General features: G+C 37.6%; 1 protein-coding gene across 8 annotated transcripts in view; it reads left to right on the top strand.

The window, feature by feature from the left end:
- Window positions 1-15,399, top strand: part of LOC148658415 (high affinity cationic amino acid transporter 1-like) — a 37,028-nt gene extending 21,629 nt beyond the window's left edge. For 7 of the 8 annotated variants that reach the window (XM_088639569.1, XM_088639565.1, XM_088639567.1 and 4 more), the window contains 9 exons: window positions 76-247; window positions 1,238-1,371; window positions 4,261-4,483; window positions 7,389-7,528; window positions 10,462-10,564; window positions 11,729-11,940; window positions 12,512-12,663; window positions 13,645-13,753; window positions 14,275-15,399. In XM_088639569.1, coding sequence (XP_088495695.1) covers window positions 76-247; window positions 1,238-1,371; window positions 4,261-4,483; window positions 7,389-7,528; window positions 10,462-10,564; window positions 11,729-11,940; window positions 12,512-12,663; window positions 13,645-13,753; window positions 14,275-14,438 — 1,409 coding nt within the window. In that variant the 3' untranslated portion in view covers window positions 14,439-15,399. Of the gene's footprint in view, window positions 1-75; window positions 248-1,237; window positions 1,372-4,260; window positions 4,484-7,388; window positions 7,529-8,462; window positions 8,600-10,461; window positions 10,565-11,728; window positions 11,941-12,511; window positions 12,664-13,644; window positions 13,754-14,274 lie in introns of all 8 variants that reach the window. The other variant, XM_088639563.1, reaches the window with a different exon arrangement.
- The last annotated feature ends 5,788 nt before the right edge of the window (window positions 15,400-21,187 follow it).

Here is a 21,187-nt window from a genome sequence, read left to right as displayed (position 1 = left end):
TTGTCTTTTGTCACTTTGTTCTTGTACTGTTGCAGCCTTGTCTAGGCTAACAGCAGGCAACGTTGTTTCTTCCAGGGCTGCTGGCCTTTGGCGTGAAGGAATCCGCCATGGTGAATAAGGTGTTCACCTGCATCAATATCCTGGTGCTGATGTTTGTGGTGGTGTCGGGGCTGGTGAAGGGCACCCTGAAAAACTGGCGCCTCACGCAGGAGGACATGACAAACCTCACCAACTCCTCAACTTACAAGTATGTTTTATTTTAATGGCAGCATACCACCATTGAACTACTGTAGCTCTTCTGTCACTCTTTCTCTGTACAGGACCATAGACCACCTACCTGAAAAAAGACCATGGTTTATTGACTATCTAATGTTACTCAGAAATGGGTGACAGATCATGCCTTATTATACTCCTTAGTTGTCCCGTGCAATCCACTAGAACTCAAGGAGCATTAGGTTTTAAAATGATTTAACTCCTATGCAATAGGTGGTTGGATTCTAGCTCAGGAAGCCAGGAATTAAATGATTACTATGATTTTTTGTAAATCCAGACATTTTCAAGACCAAAAGACACAGACACAATCTGATTTGTTTTTTTGTTTAATTTCGTATTTTGTGTTTGGTATGTTATCAGCAGGTTTCCTGTTGATAGGAACTCTTAAAAAGTACAGTTCACCAGGACTTGCTGTGAAGAAGTGTACTGTACGTACAGTAAATGCAGTGCTGTGCAAAAGTCACAGACATCTTGACAATATTAGGAATTACACTATATGTATTTTGGAAGCAGCAACAATTTCTGCAGAGCCCCCACTTGTATTTTCTACTATTAGAACAATTTGAACTTAATAAAAATACAAAGTGTCTAAGACTTTACACAGTAGTGCATGGAACTGCTGGACAGGTTAAATACCTTACTTTCATTGCACTTCAGAGGACTGTACTTCTTATCTTAGTTCATCTTGACAGTTCTTAGCTTTTAGGTGTGAGAAGCTTTTCCAACACTTGATTTTAGATGTATTTGGGCATAACAAAAATAAAGACAAAACAGAAACCACTACAGGAAATTTTATTCTTTTTTAATTTGGACATTGCAGTCTATGATTAGGCCATTCTGTAATGGAAAGTCCTAACCCTAAAAGTTCTTAGAACTTAGGCTATTGCAATGGAAAAGGATGAAAGTTGCCTATTGTAGACCATTATATGAATAATACCAAACACTGATGTTTTCTGTTTGGTAGTGTTTCAGAGAGGACAGCATCACAGTGGATCTATGGTGACGGAGGGTTCATGCCCTTTGGCTTCACTGGTGTTCTTTCAGGAGCTGCAACCTGTTTTTATGCCTTCGTGGGCTTTGATTGCATTGCTACCACAGGTAGGAAAAGGTGCCAAATAACAGCACATGACCATAGGAAAGGTTACAAACAAGAAGGGAGCATTTAGCCTACATAGTATGTTTGGAGGTTCTCATCCAGCTTTTTTTTTAATGAAGCCAGTACTCTTTGCTGGGCAGCTTGTTCCAGATTCTTACAACACTTTGTCTAAAAAAATGGCTGCTGTATCAGTTTTAAATGCACTACTCTTCAGAGGTATTTGATTCAGGCCTTTAAATTTGGAAAGAAACTTTCAGGCTCAGGATCCAGAGAAGTGGAAGCTATTAGGTCAGGATAAGAACTTCGAATATAATCCTGTATAGTCCTAATATTCTGTAGAACTCCTAATATTACTGTATAGTCATTTGGAATTAACAATATGGGGTGACTGGCTTTCTTTCATTTGTGATCTTTGTGTTGTCAATTTATGGGGTACTTTTGTGTTGAAGAGGTCCCCAGGTGAGCTGTATAATCTCACTTAACTTGACAGGACAAGTTTCTACCTTCATTGGAGAGCTAATATATTCATCGGCCATCCTTAAAGATGATTATATCTTTATAAGGACTTAAACAGCAGTTTTCATCTGAAAACACTTGCCTTGTGAAACATAAGAAAGGTTACAAATGAGATGAGGCCATTTTGGGCCATTTGTCCCACCTGGTAGTAGCTTATTGATCCAAGGATCTCATGTAACCTTTTCTTGAAGGAAACCAAAGCATGGGTGTCAAACACATGGCTGGGTATTTCGGCTGGAAACCACCTCATCCACTACTGAAATACAGCAGCCACCTGCTACTGTAGGTGACTGGCAGAGCTGTTATGCGCCAGCAGTCCAACTGCACAGCAGAGCAACTGAAGATTTGAGAAATTGCTTCATCAATTGATTTAAGGTGCAGTGGTTAGAACATTCTGGTCCAGAGGGAACAGTGGTCCTGCTCACCCCAACACCACTTACAACAGCAAGATCTCTTATTACAGCACTGACCAGGCATAGATATGCTTAGCTTTGGAGTTCTTAGAAGGAAAGATTTTTTTTGGCTTTTTGTCATTAGACAGCGAACAGGAAATATGTCTCCTCCCTAAGTATAGCTTCTTAGGCAGAACCATTTAAAGAATGAACTCTGTATGTTCTAGACTTCCAGTAAATCAAAGAAAGCTGTCGTTGCTACAGGCTATTTGCTGGCAGGAACACAGAGCTCCTAATATTCCTTTGGCAGCTGCAAGAGTCAAGGCCAACCCCTAATGAAACTAGGTCTAGTTCACTAAATTCAAGTCCATTGACTTTCTAGTGTTTGAATCATAGGGCTGGGTGGAAAGTTATATCTTTTATGAAAACATCATATTATTCTGCTTAGTATTTAATATGAGTATCTACAGCAATGGGACAGGTTTTGTACTGGTTTGTTTTGTTAACTAAATTCAAGTCTCTCTTGTTGTTTCTTGTTAAATATTAACATCAAACAGGAAAGGTGATTTATCCATTTGAATTTATTTAGGATTTAGATCTACAGTGCTTTGCCCAAAATATTCATCCCTCTGCAATGTTTCCACTTTTTCGTGGAGATCTAAATTAGTTATATAGAAAATTAGATTCTGATTTGCTACAGCATCCTTAAATCCGTTCTGGTGCAAATGAATGTTTCAGTTGAACATCTTCTTTGCAGGTTATGCTGACATTTGACCTGCTTCATAACTTCCAGAGAAATTACTATTTTAATAATACAAATTTGTATCCGTCCTTGTGTCCATTTCCTGTCTGGCTTTTCATTTTCTCCAGAATAGTTGTTCACAGTCTAGGTACAGTCTAGGTACAAATTCTAGTTCAAATTTCTTTTCCAAAAAATAACTACCTTCTAAACAATGTTTGGAACGACTCAATCTCACTGTATGGCCCTAGCCACCCTTTGTCTTGCCAATCTGTCTAAAGATCTAGACTAGTATGTATATAATGAAAAGAGACTAGAAGCAGGTGTTGTTCAGTTGTCAGTTTGCCTTATTCACTCACTCTGCTCCAAAGACCCAAGGCTCTCTGGGACTTTGGTGGCTAGGATGTACCCTTCAAGAGGGTTCTTCTTAGATCCATTTCTTTTAGCTTAGTAGTAGAGCAATACTGTATTACCCTGCCCCTTAGGTTGTCACATCATGTTCAGTTTGATCATATTTTTTATTCAAAGCTACTGTATTTGCAGCTGACAGAATTTGTGTAGAGCATGTTTCTTAAAGTTAATAAAAATGTATTATTGGCAAGTGGAGACTATTTTTTACAAGGCACTGTATACATTTGGGGAATCAAGTTGGAAAAATTAAAAAGGAAATGCATGTTAGCTTGGGATCTTTTATATGTTAACATAGTTACTTCAAGGTACTTCTATAAGAACTTTAGTGCTTGCTTAAGGAAGATTTAAGGAGGATTATAGGGAGCTACAGAAGTAGTGGACTGAATTGAAATTCGTTTCAATATGAACTTGTCATAACCTACTCACTCCAGATTTCCTGTGAAAATTGTAGTTAATTAAATGTTGTAATTGATGACCACTGGGAAAAAAAAACAACAACTTTGGAATTATACCTTTATACAGTGCATTTTGTACTTATTTGGTTGCTTTATGTCTGTCCACTTGTTGGTGGAATACAATATAGTTCATCAAGGCACAGATTATCCAAATAGTTCATTATTGTGAACATCCTCACTGACAGACTGAACTGTGTGTTCCTTGTCGGTAAGGAGTTAATTGCCGTCATTCATTCTAGGGATTTGGTTTGAGTTCTAATACAGAGCCCAAACCTTGGTACAGCTGTTCATTCTCCTTGCTAGAGTTGTACAGTGGCCTCTATTGGTAAGAGAGTTTACGACCTTTGACCCTGGTGTTTTTCTCTGCGGGCTCTCCAGGGGAGGAAGTGAAGAATCCTCAGAGAGCTATTCCCATCGGGATCGTGGCTTCCCTGCTCATCTGCTTTGTAGCTTACTTCGGGGTCTCTGCCGCCCTCACCCTGATGATGCCCTACTACATGCTGGACAAGAACAGCCCCCTGCCTGTCGCCTTCAAATACGTGGGGTGGGAAGGCGCCACCTACGCAGTAGCCGTTGGCTCCTTGTGCGCCCTGTCAACGAGGTAAGCTGGTCAGTCTTGAGAGTTTTGTCCCAATGGTTTTCTGAAAAAGAATATCAAGGCATATCAAACTCTGTGACAGAGCATGATGAACAGTATAAATGCTGTAATATACGTTTTTAGGGCTCCAAGAATGAATAATAAAATTGCATTTTTGCTTTATATCCACTTGTGAATACAAAAATAAATGCTCAATGGAAGAGCTGGTGTGATATCTGAGCTCTGTTCTCTTCTAAAAATAAGTCCCTAGTCATAAAGTCATAGCTCCTAAGCCTGTATTTCTAAATCCATCCTTTGGGATTTCTAAATCCATCCTTTGGGAATGTATTTAACAGTTTACCACTGTTATTTTAGATGCTTTGGCACTCGGCTTTCTTAAGTGTCTGGAATGGGCTTTTTTCTGTATTCATTTAGGTTTAAGATGGATAATATTTTAAAAACAGACACTTCGATTATAGTAGTAGTATTGAAATAGTATATGTTGATAGTATTTAATACCTTAAACACCACTTGATATATAGCAACTCAGTACTAGATGTCCTCAGGTGATGTGTACACAGATATTTCTGTATAGAAATTAATATATATTTTTTATAGTCTTTCAGATTTCTTTATTTGTGCAGTATTTTTATTTTGATTGTCTATTGATCTGCAAGACTTTGCATGAAGCTTTGAATTTCCTAATTGCACTAAAGCATTTATGCTGTGAAATTTTGTCCTGCTTTTTTAGAACACATGTGGAACCTTAAACCATTTTAAAGCAAAGCTAAAAGCTTTCCACATTAGGTAATTAGAATATGGAATAGAATTATAAAATTGGTGCCTTAAGACATCTTTTCTGTGTAAATATGGAAGGTTAAGAAAACCCAATCTGCTTTCTGCACTGAGTTCTTCACTTCCATAATTACATAGTTGGTAACATTTACAACTGTAACGATGTTACTAAGTTACAAATATTTGGTAATCAAAACTGTACAGTTTGTTCTACACACAACTCTTAATATGTCACAGGTGATGATTAAGCTGTATAAGATTCTACATGAATAACTAAGGATTCCTGAATCCTAAAGAAGCTGAAGCTTTGCTGCTTGGTGACTGCTTTCCCTTTGGCAGACATAAGAAATATCTACTGTATCAAACAAAAAATACCATCAGGTGACTGTTGGCATTTCTGGCTGCTTCATGGGTTTTTATCTCTCCTGCCTTGTTTCTGTATGGGCCCAGTTTCCCAAATACTAGGCAGACATACTGTATATTGAAACAGCTTTATAGCTGTAAAAGAGAGATTATAATCTCCTGTCATTTGTTAAAATGCTATAATTAGTACCTTGTCCAGCTTTGTAATAGCAGTAATAATGTCATTTCAGAGAGTTTTAGGTGTTGCTGGTGGGACTCAATGTACCACCTCTACCATTATCCATTGGGTTTCGTCTGCATTGACATGCAGGGCTAATCTTCATTATAACAATATTCATCTTATTTGTAGATTGTACTATTATGCTGTGTCTGGATTTGAATATATCAGTTCCCCACATGTTGCACTTGTAACATCCAACCATGCAAATCCAAAACTGTAATAAGTACTGTGTTCTGTAGATTTTTTTATTCTTTAAATTAAAATTTAAGAGTATAAAATCACATCTTGATTTTTTTAACTAAAGACGTTGTCTTTGACTTCTATCATATACCCATACATCCATAAATTGTCCAGGATAGGATAACCTACAGTACATTAAAAATAAGTAAATTCTTAAGAAAAATGATTTCTTAATACATTCATCAAATGTGTATGTACAGGGTTTTGCTGATGTATAATTTTTTGTACACTTAACTACCATCTATACATTTTGAAAACCTCTTTCTTCAATTCTCGAAAGCAGTGGCCACCCAGTGGAGAAACACCCTGGACAGGACACTGGTTCATCACAGGGCAAACACGGATACATACATGCTTACACTCATGGGGCCAATTGTCCCAGAAGGCATTTCACCGTCCAGTATGTTTTTGGACAGAGGGAGGAAAGAAAAGCACCAGGCAAAAACCCACCTGAACATGGGGAGAACATACAAACCCCATGCAGATAGCATCCCAGGTCCAGAATTAAACTTGGGCCCCAGCACAGCTAAACTTTAACTTGTACAAGTATATTCATCCCCAAAATTGGATCTTTACCCACTGTTAATATAAAAGTATTTAGTTTATATTATATTTATCTATGGCCATAACATAATAATTTGGAGTATCATGACATTCCTGCTATGCTAAGTACAAGAAAATATACATCAAATATGATCAGAGGTATTCAGGAAATTACTGTACAGTATATTCTCCAGATAGAAATTCCTGTTATTTAGTTGTTGAAAAAGGATTTAATGCAAGTGACCTGTGATGGTTAAGTATGTTTTAAAGCAATATCAGGAGGTGTTTATTTTTGAATTTGTTAATCTTTTTCTACTAAGCTGTCAATACTATTTTAGTTGTTTCTTTGTGCTACTTTTTGAATACCCACACTCCAGGGGGTTTATAGGATCAGAATTGGCAGACAGCGCTGAAAGCAAATCTGAGCTCAGTCCCTTAATCAAAAGGGAAAAACAATGTAGTGTTTCATGTCCAAAAGTTTTTTTTTTTCTGGTGTCAGAAATATTCTTCACAAAACTGAAAATCAAGGCTGACTTAAAAGTCAAAGACTTTGGTAGAGACTTCATAGACATCGTAACAATCTCAAGGTCCCCTCTTGCTTAAATATCTGTCAGCCCTATATGTTAATCTTTCATTTTGCATAAAATGTTGTTCACAAAACAGGAGTTTTGATTATTATTCTGTTGAAGTGATAGTAGGTTCGCTGCATTATGTGGAACTGACCTTCACTAACTCAGATGGCATGGCCTGTTCTCTTTCTCTCATTAGCTTGCTTGGCGCCATGTTTCCAATGCCCCGAGTGATCTGGGCCATGGCCGATGATGGGCTGCTCTTCAAATTTTTGGCAAAAATCAGCCAAAGAACCAAAACCCCCGTAACTGCTACATTAACTTCAGGGGTTATTGCAGGTGAGGCTGAAAGAATAACCACTAACACTGTGATTACAGGAATGTACGTGCTTTCAACCGCACCTGTTCAAAATGCACCTTTACTGCTGGAACTCATCTTGAGCTATTTACCATCAGCAGGCATACAATTTTACTGCTCACTTAGAGATAGCCAGTTCCTAATGCAACAGACAAACTTTCAGCAATCCACAGGCCATCATGTAAGAAAGATAAGTAATGTGGTCTGCAGTAATTGTAGGCATAAGCTGTCAGTCATTTGGGCACTACCAGTCATACAGACCTTGATCGTACAGAGCAAGTCACATGCCAACTCTTAATATTCTGTCATAAGAATATAAAAAAGGCTACGAATGAGAGGAGGCCTTTTGACCCATCTTGCTCAATGTGTCTTTACTCACTGAATGGAATCGGACATCTTGAAAGGGAGTGCACTGGGCTCAAGATTTTAGGAACTAGACAGGATGTGAACAATGAAAAGAGCATTTCCTGTTAATGTAACCTAAACAATTGTAACATCACATGCAGATGTAGTATTATTAAAGAAAATAACCTTGAACCAAAAAACAAATTGCAGAAAATCTTGTCCATTTCCTTTTAGTTATTTTTTTAATCAAGAATTCCTGCTTTGTTTTTCTTCTAAAATCCCCTTGTTATTTGCAGCTGGTTTTAAAAGGAGAACTTATAAAAATCTGAGCCTGGTGAAAGAAACGTTTTGATGTTCTTTAAAAATAGGTTGTTTTATATTTCTGAGTGGTACAGTCCATTTTCACAGTGTGCACATTTACTTATTCCATACCCTCCACCTCCATCAGCACCAGTGTGCATTCAGAACAGTTTGCAGCTGAATCCACGTAGTAACCTGGTCTCCTCCGGTCTGTATGTTGTTTATTTAAAACTTCTTAACCACCACCTACCCCCTCCCACCCCATTCTAGTCTCTTGGGTTCCATGTTTCCCCTGCCACGGATTATCTTTGCAATGGCCAGAGATGGGCTGCTGTTCTCATTTCTGGCCCGAGTGAGCAAGAGGAAAACCCCCATCGTCTCCACCTTGATGGCAGGGGTCATGTCCGGTAAGCTCCAGTGTGAGCGATAAAGCTTGGGCTGCCCCTCAGATTCACATATTAACAGACTGCACAGCCTAAGCTCTGTGTGTGAGATCTCTTGGAAGGAGTTGGATTAATATGGGAAGGACTGGATGAAAGAAACATCTTGATATACAGGCTTTGCTCCTGGCTGATCCCAGAACATCATCAGTGTGGTGTTATCACAGTCTACGCTGCCGTCCTGTTAATGCTGTTTGATGGTACCCAATGTTTCCTTGTTTACTTACATGTCCCATTTTGCTGTTGGCCTTAGATGCTCAGTCTTCTGGCATGTTTCCTAGAGTGTTGGGAGAGATGACCGGTAGCAACTGAAGTACACTCTTCACAAGATATGCCCCCTGGGTTGGTTAGAGAGGGACTCACTTGCAAGAGTTGTCACTGGTTTCCCAAAATCAACCTCATTGTTAAGTTATTAATATCACTGATAGTCTCTGAAATAAAAGCATCAAAAAGAGCCCAGGCAGTGGTGGTGACAAGGCATTCATATTCCTAACAGAGTTCACTGGCAAAATGGGATTTGTAGAAAAGAGGAGGAAGCATTTTTTGGTAGTGGAAGCAGTGGAGCAGCAATTAGAGCAATTATTTTTATTTTTAACGGGATATTTGACAAACTAAGAACTCTCTGCAGAAACTGTCTATTATTTAAACTTTAGGTAAGCTTCTTCTTACCTGTGATGACGATTGTTTAAAAATTAAGAACTTGAGCATTCACAGCCTTTTAGTTTTGTACACTTGCTCAATCTTTTGTTACATCTCTTTAACAGCTACACAATAGGAGATTGAACTGAACATGTCATTAAATAGCTAGCGTTGAAAGTGACTTTACACATTTCTGTTGATTGAGTAAAATAATCAATATGAATATTGATTTATAGTATATTGGTTAAATTAACATAAAATAGAGAACTTTATTTTACACGAATGCACCAATATATTTTCACTCGTAATCGCATGGAAAGTTATTTTCGTCAAGGTTACACTAATATATATTTTTAGAAAGTTGAATGTGTATGTTCTGTGCATTAAAGTTATTACTTTTTAGCTAATCTAAGAACTCTCATGTAAAATATCAAAATCTGAAAATGCACTCATCCATCAGTTGTTTTAAAGCTGCTTAGTCCTAGTAAGGGTTGCAGTAACCCTATATTCTTAGAAAAACAGGATGAGAGACTGGAATATAAATGTGATGCCAGTCTATCAGAGGACACACACACATACATACACATACACACACTTTATCAGTGAAACTAGCCATTATATCTTTGGAAGGTGCAAAGAAGCCAGAGCTCTGGGTAAAAACTTACACATACCTGAGGAGAGCAAGAATATTACAGGTATATACAGAAGGTTCCCCAGTCCAGTATCAAGTCCGTATCCAAAGAGCTCTTATGCTGCCATGCTGTCGTGCCGCAGGTTTGACATTACAGAGTAAAAAATATATACATAGAAAACAATATTTACTTGTTACAAGAAGCCTTGTATTTTTTCTTTCAGTTTTCCACTTTTGAGAAAGAAAAGAGGAAAGTGAAAAAATATGAAAATGTCCAAATATTCTTTATCTTTTGGTAGTGTTTTTCCTTTACCACAAATATTTTACATGGGAGTTATCGATATAGTTGAAGGCTACCTGTTGTATGCAAATATCAACACTTGGGGTTGTGACATAATTGTTCACAGGATGTATCGTGATTTTTGCGTTTTTTTCCTGTGACATAATTCTTAAGAGAATTCCACAACCATGTATCAAGGACAGCCACAATTGGAAAGGTGAAAGGAATCACATTTGTTTGCTGTATTTTTTATTAAATCTTTCTTCCTTCATGTTCCAGCTATAATGGCCTTCCTCTTTGACCTGAAAGACCTGGTGGACCTCATGTCTATCGGCACCCTGCTTGCGTACACCTTGGTGGCTGCCTGCGTTCTAGTCCTCAGGTTTGTAACGCGACCCAAGCCGACTGTTCCTCACCTGCACAGCTGTCATCGGTAGCTGAAGCCTATAGATACTTTGCCTGTAGTAACTCATACAGTGAAGGACAAGCTCATCACCTCATCCTCATTGTCACTTGTCAGCATTAGCCTCTATAATCTAAAAGTTGATAGTCTGAACTTTGTCTGAAATAGTGTATCCTGAAAATACTGAGATAATTCGTCCTTCGGATGATACGTAAAACCGAGGTCCTGACTCTCTGTGGTCATTAAAAATCCCAGGGCGTTTCTCGAAAAGAGTAGGGGTGTAACCCCGGCATCCTGGCCAAATTTCCCATTGGCCCTTACCAATCATGGCCTCCTAAAAATCCCCATCTATGAATTGGCTACATTAATCTGCACTATGGCTGCCGTCGCATCATCCAGGTGGATGCTGCACATTGGTGGTGGTGGAGGGGAGTCCCCATTACCTGTAAAGTGCTTTGAGTGGAGTGTCCAGAAAAGCGCTATATAAGTGTAAGCAGTTATTATTATTATTATTATTATTATTATTATTATTATTATTATTATTATAATTTTGGCTAGAGTGTGTTGATAGTTCCATCTTCCAAGACTGTGCTTCTTATTATATAAAGTAACACGTACTATATTACTTTCTACAATTACATTTTGTCAGGAACCCTCCTTGAAATTAGCTTCTGGAAGAACTGATGATATAACCTTTTTTAGAATTTTTGCACAGACATTTGAATTAGGGGGAAGGGCACAGTGGTTAGCATTGTTGCCCCCCAGGGCTGGGGTCCTGGATTTCATTCTGGGCCGGGGTGCCATATGCTTGACGTTTGTACTGTATGTTCTACCATGTTTGCAAAGGGTTCCTCTGGGTGCATCAGTGGGTTTCCTCCCACAGTCCAAAGACATACTGTACTGGTAGGTTAATTCGCTTCTGGGAAAATTGGTGTGAATGTGTTTGTATCTTTGTATGACCTGTGATGCACTTGTATCTGTGGCCGTTGCTTGCCGGGATAGGCTCCAGCTCCCCTGCAACCATGTATTGGATAAAGCGGTTAGAAATTAGATGGATTGTTACTTGAACTATTGTAGTTATGCACAACAATAATTGGTGAAGACTTCAATGCTGAAGGATATGAATGCATGTTTCTGAACCAGATACCAACCTGAACAGCCCAGTCTTGTCTACCAAATGGCAAGCACCCTAGATGAGAGCGAAATGACAGAGTCGGTGAGCAACAGCGAATCCCAGGCAGGGATACTACCAGATGGTATGGAGGAGTTCAGTATGAAGAGGATGCTCTTCCCAGAGAACTCTGATCCAAGCAGCATGTCTGGTTTGATTGTGAACATCTGTGCCAGCATGCTTGGTAAGCCTCAGGAATGCACATACGCATGCATTGTTTTCAACTACAATGTACCTTAAGCCATCAATGCACTGTGCAATTTCCTTCCAATTTAGTTTTTTTTGCTTTGTCTGTTTATGTCTCCACTTTGCTCATATGTTCCAAGATAGTTCTGAACTGCTTTTTCAAAGTTCTGAAAATAACATTTCTATTTAGAATGTTTTGTGTGAGCTTGATCCAAATCCATGAATGGTAGGTTGTCTTCTGTAATCAGTCATTGTTTTTAATTTTATTACACTTTGAATCCTGCAGACACACCTGTAAAATCAGTGCATAATTGTAAGTTGTTTTTTTTCACTCCAGTCCAGTCAGCGTGTGTGATCTCACCCAGCAAACATTTTAAAATCTGCATTAGATAACCAGGTGCACAAAGCACCAAAATTTTAAAATGTAGGAGTGTTTGTTTGACAGTTTGCAACAGTTTGCTTTTTTGGAGAGACAACTAAACCCTTCCTATGTCTGAAGCCTACTGGGAGTCTTCAAGTTGTAACATAGTTATTGTTGTTGATTCTCTGTTCTTTTATTTACTTTCCAGGGTTACTTGTCTTCATTTTCTGCATCATTGCTGTCCAAGGTGGCACAAAATCATGGTCTGTGGCACTTCTTACCATTTTCTTAATTATGAGCGTCGTCATCACCATCATCATTTGGAGACAACCGGAGAGCAAGACCAAGCTCTCCTTTAAGGTAAGGACCTCAGTTTTACTTCTTTAAAAGAAAAAAATGGTATACATTAAAGATGTTCTAGTTGTGAATGTTTTACTTTGAGGCTTGGAAAAAACACATTTTTTTCTCACAATGTTATCTTAATACAGGAATTCTAAAAGGACAGTGTGTGCCTCATTCCAAGTATTTTATGGATTTTAATTAATGATGCTTACTAAATAATTTCCCTGTCACTACTGTAACAGAGCATTATCTGTATCTGTAGTGTGAACTACAGAACTGGATTTTCTTTGAGTTGATGTTTGAAAATAATCATCTTTATTACACCCAGTTTGGGAATTTTGTGTGGAAAGATGAGTTTGTTGTATCATTATACGGCTGTGTGATACACAATACTAAGAGCAAGTGTAGCAGACTATATCTTGTTCTGATCATTGATCATCAATTGTATCTGCCAATGAACATCTTACATCACCCCAATAACTAATTCCTGTTAGTCCAGCATATACAGTAGTCTGGAGATTTATTAATGCTATCCAAACCCACTAGTGTTACGTATTTTCTAGTTTTATTCTTTTACTATAATTCAGTTTTAAGGTTGACTTTGAGTAACAAGCTTTGTGCCACAACTTATTACTCAGATAAAGCATTTTGTGTGAACACAATACCTTAAAGTGACAGGGAAAGCAGGTAATAAACTGAGACTGACTTTTCTGGCATACATCCAGGTGTCAAGGCATAAACACCTTCTAGACTAGATTTTGAAAGATTTACAGGACATTAGCTGAATTAGAAAGTTCTGGTTTTCTGCTCCAGCATAAGGCCTGTGTATATGTTGGTTTTCTTTGTGTTCTCTGGCTTTGTTCCACAGTCTAAAGACATGCGTCCATATTGATGGACAATAATCCCCATGAAAATTTGCAATAAAGATATCTGATAAATAAATAGTGACTTTTTAGCTATCTTGGAAATGACTCTGTAATTTCTTTTTCACATCTCCAGGTTCCCTTGCTGCCCTTTCTTCCTGTTCTGAGCATGTTTGTCAATGTGTATCTCATGATGCAGCTGGACAGAGGCACATGGATCCGTTTCCTTGTTTGGATGGTGCTGGGTATGTTAAATTCTTGGTCACTTTTGGTTCCTTCCCAGATGTAGAAATAAGGCTTCTGTTTGCATACCATTGCAGTGTGTATACTGTGTGTGTATATATATATATGACACAACACTAGGTTGTTAAAGCTTGTTGTGTGTTGCCTTTATCTACTGTAAGTAAACTTGTGCAGCAGAAAAAAAAATATAATTATAAATAAGCACAGCGCATATATTAGCTTTTAACGTTTATTAATGCTTTTGCAGTAAAGGATATGGTTTGTAAACCTAACCTCTAAATGTCTATGCTATTGGATACTTATATTATCCACTATAAATGCAGCTATCACATCGATACTGTTTTTTTCACACTCGTTTAGACCGGTCAGAAATTAGCTTAGTGAATGTTACAGCATAACTTTCAAAAATGAAAGAAAGGTAGGATTAATATAAGGAATGAACTGACAGTTCTGTAATTCTCTAGGTATATTTTGATGTTTGCTCAGAGACATTATGAGTTACTGTTGTTGCTTGCTTGCTCAGGTTTCATCATCTACTTCGGGTATGGAATGAGACACAGTACAGAGGCAGCCCTTGCCCAGTCAGCCACAGAGAATGGATACAAACAGGCACGCATGTCAAACGGTGAACCCACAGTTCCTGAAAAAGAGGCCTTTCTGAATGATCCTGATGAGCTGGATGCCTGAAACCATTGGCAAGAGGAAGAGGGAGACTCTTAAAATCCCAGGGAGCACCTTGGTCTTCTCCAGCCTGATGTCTGCTTCAGTTGAATACAATTCTGAAAAACAAAAAAAAAACAGTTAAAAGGGAACCTAGACCAACCCTCACTGAGCTGTGTCGAGGAAGCCCTTGTGAGACACTAGCGGCTATTGCATTGCCTGTAAGTTTCAATGTGAATGTCGTCTCGTGTCAGTGCGGCTACACATTGTAGTGTATAAAAAACTTAAAAGAAGACTTTTAGGAGATGCTTTGGGGAAAAAAAAGCCAGTTCGAATGGCCAGTTCGAACATTTGAGTCACATTTAAGGTCAGTAGATACCGGCTTTTTTAGCCTGGAATGGAATCTGCTTCACTGTAACCAATTTCACATTTTCCTAGGAAGGTCTGCTTGCTTTTGTTTGGACCCTGGTACTCATACCAGTAGTGACTGAAATCCCAAATCAAAAGTGTTCTTCATGATAAGATAACAATTTGGTTATAATGCCTGTCATCTTCCGTCCACTCTGCTATATGACTTGGTTGGTTACCAAACAGTACCAAACGTTATGGAAGCAGTTATAGAAGTCACTTAGGTTGTCCAGATGTTGAATGGTGTTGTAATGAGTCACTTCATATAGATTATGCTACAGTAAATTGTCCCTCTGTATTACAGGACAAATTTACCATGCCAGTAATGTGACAAGAACCAAACCGTACAATCCGGAAACGAAACAAGACTCAGGACTGTTTCTGTGATTGTATTGCATGATCTTTCTGGGAGTGAGTTTGGGAGAAGTCAGTTCTAGGTAACAGAATAAAAGTAATTCTTAGAAAGAAGTCATGATAAGTAAGGCTTTGGATTCAGTGTCAAACTATACTTCTCTGTAGGAAAGTGTCAAGGAGTGTGTGTTTGTGTTTTTGTTTGTATAAAAACAAATTGGGGAACTTATTATTCCTGATGTGTATAGACATTTATTTTTCCTTCTTTGTAAATACCTGCTACTAAACAAAATGATGCTTTATTTTTAGACTGAGTCACCTCTTTGCTATGGGGGATCTGGGATTCACAGTAGTTTGTTTACTGAGGTACTTGGCAGTACCGTAATCAGGCAGTCTGCACGGACCTAATGTCTGAAAATATCAGAACAGAATCAAAGACCTCTCAATCATTCTGAACTAGTTTGTTCATGTTTTTTTAAATATGTGAATACGATACAGGGTAATGAAGAAACCTTCCAGTTTAAAGCTGCACAGCTTTTCTGCATCTGAAGCAGTGTATGGAAATAAATCCTACAGTACTGTACATGTGCTGTTTTCTGCTAATTTTGTTGAGTGAAGTTACTCTATAGTGTCTGGCAAATGTCAGCCAGGAGTTTTGCTAGCCATTATATGTACAGTAAATGGATTCACTTGGAGCTCAGGGTCACAATGCAGGCCATTGGCTCTCCTGTGTTATATAAAATGGAGGCATATGTTTCGTTACCACAAATAAAGCAAAACAATCAGCTGTGTATTTTAGAGAAGAATACATGAAAAAATGTTAAGCTTCAACAAGTAATTCAGTAATGTTTTTGGTTGAAATTTTTTGTCTAGATTGGATAATTGGATGTATGTGTTGTATCACCACCTCCGACTGTGATCCTGACTCACTGATGCTTGACCCGAGTGTACAAACTGTTCTTGTTGGATTAGAAGAGATGTTGTGAGAAGGTAGAGAATTGCTTGTCAAATGACTAGTGAGCAAAGCAAGTGTCAGGTGAGTTGGGGCTGTTGCTGTTGGGATACACAGTGTAAACGGACTTCTGAGGAACCAGTGTTAGCCAGTAAATTTAGTGTTGGGACTCCTCAAACTCTGGCAGTGTCCAGGAGCCAGTGTTAGCTGGGAATTCAGTGTGGTTCTCTGCAGACCCCCATGCTGTAGCCTAATGCAGGATATTTCAGCTGATGCCAGACTGTAAAGAGTTTTCAGATTACACGTATTTAACGTTCTTATCTTAATTTTATTTCAAAATTAAGTCACCATAGAAAATAGAATAAAACTGTAACCAATACATTTAACACTATGCATGAATGACTAGGGAGAGTAGCAACAAAATTAAATTCTCAGTCCAAAAAAACACTAGTGTACGAGACATACTAGTGCAATAACACGAGACATACTAGTGCAATAACAAATTGTAAGGCATACAAGCTTTAAATATTAAATTTTAACTGTGGTTCATAAAAGATTGTCAGCATTGCTCTGTATCTGTTTGAGACACTGTTAGATCCTGGTTTCAATTCTAAGCTGAGGTGCTTTCTGTGTGGAGTTCTTCTCTCCACAGGGGATTGTTCCAGGCACTGTGGTTACTTCCTGCCTTTCAGAAACATGCCGACTCGGTCAGTTGTCTTGCTCGGTGTCTGTAAATTGTCCCTGCAATGCACTGGTATCCCTTCCCAGCTGTAGTCCAAACATATGCCTTATGCTTTCAGGAGAAGCTCCATGTTACTGCCCAATAAGTAGAATTCCTGAAACTGCTTGTTCTTTCTAGAAAGAAGCAGCTTTCTCCTCATTAATAGATAGATGCTCCTTAGCTTTTCTGGCTTCATGTCCTACCTTTCAGGGTTGTCAAAAGTGAAAAAGTATCTGGTCGTCAGGTTTTCAAAGAGGTGGTAGACAGTTATCAGAGAAATGTGGAAAGGGGGCAGATTGACACCGTAAATATGTGGTAATTGTGGAATTTTATATATATATTTTAAATAAATGCTTTACAAAAGCTTTCATGGTGTGCTTTGCCACACTCGAATGTTAAAATACCATGATTTACCAAAAGGAATATTTATAAAGGTCGATATATCATGGTATTTTCAAAGGCTAGCATATAATATTAGAGTGAAAGTATGGTAAAACCACAGTGAAGGGAGGGTTAAGTGTGAAACGGAAAAATAAAAATGTAGAAGAAATTATCTAGCCGATAATTTTGCTTCAATAAATTGTGCAAATCTTTTTTTTTTTACAAAGATGTGGTCTCCGTATAAACACAATATTTTTGTGAGTAATTGCCTTTCGTATGTTGAACGTTTTAAAGTGATAATCATCCTTTGGCTGGCCGCTGCACTGTGCTTAAATGTTGCTACTAAGTTAAGTGTATTTAAAAAAATATCCAAGGAGACAAACATACAGGCATGTCTGTTCAGTCTGTAGGTTTTTAGAAGCAGAATGGCTATTGGGTCACTGCAGGCTTTAGTTTTGCTGCACTAGTCATTATGAAACTTGAAAGAGCTTGAAAGAAAAACAGCATCAACGAAGAAATATAAGACATACAGTATCTGTTGTAATATTGGTGTTTTATAGGATAGCTTGTCAGAAGCTGAGCTTTAGCTGTGCCTTGAATGTTTGAATGAGCTTTTCAGACAATAAGAGAAGGACAGGGGAGGGTGTTGGATTTGGTTTTGTGTGAATAAGTGTATTTAATATATGTAAAAAATCTTAATTGGTACTCATTATCATTTTTACTGATTAAGTACAAAGAGTAGACATTTGCCAGTGACATCTCAGAATTCCCTGCAGAATGAGGTCATGTAATGGTGATATTATTCCGTTTTAGAAATGTAAGTCAGTTCTTGAATTCTCTATATAATCGCTTAAAGAGTCACTTAACTTGAAATGTGATGCAAGAATGTAAGTGTGTATGTTTCTATGTGCAGGTGCTTCAAATATAAAGTATGTTGTTGATACAGTATATACAGTATAAGGTACAATATGATTCATGTACACTTATTGGTCAATAAAATAAGAACCTCCAATGTGTGATTTGCTGGAGGAGAAGAAGAGGGTCATCTTTTCCTGGTCAGAGCAATGCTTAGGTATCAGCCCTTTTGAAAATGTAATTATGCTCAACTGAACTTCAATTGACAGTGATTGTTGTAGAATGGGATGAGATTGAGCCACATGTGCTGTATTTCATAGCTTTGAGACACAAATGCCTTATACAGTTTTAAGGTGGTTTTGTTCATCATTTACCCACCCCAGTACATTCACTGAGGATTCTTAAGATTTTGGCCATTGAGTTTATCTTGCAGATGCTGAACATGTTTTAAGATAGGGAGGTTATTAATAAAGAGCAAAATAACTTTCAACATTGCTGATAAGATAACATTGCTCAGAAATATTTTGTCCATTGCAGGGAAAAAAACAGTGGAATTTAGAGTACAGCATAAGGAGGAAGAATATTTTTTTATTGTTTTGACCCACTAACTTAGTGGGAAGTTATAATATTTAGGCATCTTATCCTAAATTGTTGCTAGGAAATTTAGAAGAATCTTTATCCTGCTATGTTGAATACATGATCATGTCATACCCAAGTGCAAGTATTCACTTGTCCAAATATTTCTACAAATTTAATCTTATCATGCACTTATCATGATCATCACTTGTAAAGCTCTCTGCAGTCACTTATTGCCAAGGGTGCTATACCAAATGAAAATCAAATACACATATAGCATTGTAATAATATACACATAGTATCAGGGATTTTATGCTGCAATATACAGTACAGACAGATTTGTACCAGTTGTACTTTTTGCTGAACACATTGAACATCTGCCTCAAATACCTGAAAATGTTCAAAAGCTGCCAAGGTGTATTACAGTTTCTTTACAATTGCACACTGTACTAAATCTCTGGGTACATATGGTATGCTTTAAACAGCACAGTTGAGTTATTTGGCAGAGCCTGTCCAGGGAAGGGATCATGGGGGACTGTATGGCCTGTATGTACAGTATGTCTCAAGACAGGAAGGAGTTACTTATTTCATATAATATCATTCAGTCTCTGCAAAGTCTGACGAGAGGCAGAAAAGATAAAAATATTTTTTCCTGGCTTGATGGCAAGCTTTCCAGGTTTCTGGATAAGGGATGTGCATTTTCATCTGGGACAAGAACATCTTTCAGATTGAAGGGCTACAGTTGAGTTGCCTCCTCTTTCTTGTCGGAGTGAATTGTGAGTCTCAGCATAGTAACATCAGCTGAGAAACAAATTTCATTGGATGAATGCAGGCACTTGAGACGGAAAAACTGAAGAACAGATTTGAATTAAATCAGGATTGCGAGTAGAAATATCTTGTGACATCTTAAAAGTATCCTAGAAAGTACTTGTTATGCTAGTGAAAGCTCTACATGTGTCTTGCTGATTAATAAATATATTGTCTGAAGACGTGTAATAGTGCTACATGTATCCAGATTCCCTGTCAGAAGTTATATATTCTGCCTAATATCATTTTAAGTTATTAAGAATCTACAGGTCCTGAATGTTTTACTAAATGACCAGAATTAAGCCACATTTTGTGAAAAGGTTTACAATGTATGAACATGTAAAATGTATAGACCCTTTAATTCTCCTTTATCACAATGAATTATTCCTATATAATGAAATGGCCATGTAACAGCAATGTAAACTGCAGAAACTCTGAAATGTTTAAAACGTGTTCCCATAGACTAAACCAGATATGTACCCTCCAAATTTTATATATTGAGCTACATAAGGATACTGTATGTACTGTAATAGAGAAAATGAGACCGTGGTTAAGTACAAACCCCACAAGAAATAAGTGATTCAATTAATTCTTTCTCGCCTATTAAATTGATTTTACAGCGCTTTAGAGACTAAATCTAGTAGATATTTATCTTAGTACATTGATTATCAGTTTTCAAAGCTGATGTTTTTTTTTAGTGTGAAAGGTATAAGGGGAGGAATGTGTGGCTCACAGTGATGGGTTTCAGGTCATTAACTTTTCTGTTTGCTTACAGCAGGGATTTCATATCTCAAAATTCCTGAAGAGCCTAGTGTCTTCTGTTTTTTTCTTACTTGAGAAGTCAAACACTAATTTTCTTTGTTGGACATACTGTATATAGGTTTTCTCTTACGGCTTTTTACAGTGTATTATTCAAACTTTCAATTAATCAAACGTGTGTGTAAAACACCTCAGAATACAGTTGTACACTAACTGATTAGACCAGCTATGTAAATTAGCTTTGGTTACGTAAATTAGCTTCAGAAACAAGAAGACACTAATCCCATCAGGAGTTGAGTTTGAGACTCTTGAACGACAGGGTTAGATGAAAATTTCATTTTAAGCCTGAGCTGTATTGCACTTACAGTAATTTCATAATTCAAATGCAGGTCAATTTTTCTGAATCGTATACTTACATCAGTAATCATTTGCCCACCAAGGGATAAGCAAACCAAAACTATCTTGTACAGTACAGTTCAATGTTATTTATGTTACAGTGGTTTTCAGCCTGTGCATATTGTGTGTTCTGGACCATTTCGAATGTCGTAATGCTACTTTGTGTAAATATAAGTTGATGTCAAAATGTATTTCTTAAAATGCATTGTAAAATACAGCAGAGCTATTCTCTTATTTGCATATGTAAATAAATGGTGCTTTTGAACAAGCTAGTGTGTTCTGACAAGATTATTTTCATTCTTATTTCAAGTAGAAATTGAACTACTGCATGAACCACGCTAAGGTTTGGAGATGTCAGACTGCATTCTCTATTGTAATCATGTTTCATTGAGTTTTGCTGTTGCATTAGGGGGATCAATTTAGTCAATTTTAGGATCTCAAGCAAGTGACAGTTTTGGGGAAAAAAGGGATTAAAACTTGATAAATTGATAATGCTATTCTCTCCTGACTACCATAAGTGAAGCTTTGGATGGAAACGCCCTTTAGAGCAATGTTACACTGTATGGTTCT

Source organism: Lepisosteus platostomus, chromosome 7, assembly GCF_059453375.1.
Source record: "Lepisosteus platostomus isolate fLepPlt1 chromosome 7, fLepPlt1.hap1, whole genome shotgun sequence".
In the NCBI taxonomy this organism is placed as follows: Eukaryota; Metazoa; Chordata; class Actinopteri; order Semionotiformes; family Lepisosteidae; genus Lepisosteus; species Lepisosteus platostomus.
The sequence above is the reverse complement of the archived record's forward strand: the minus strand, read 5'-3'. Positions and strand labels throughout refer to the sequence as shown.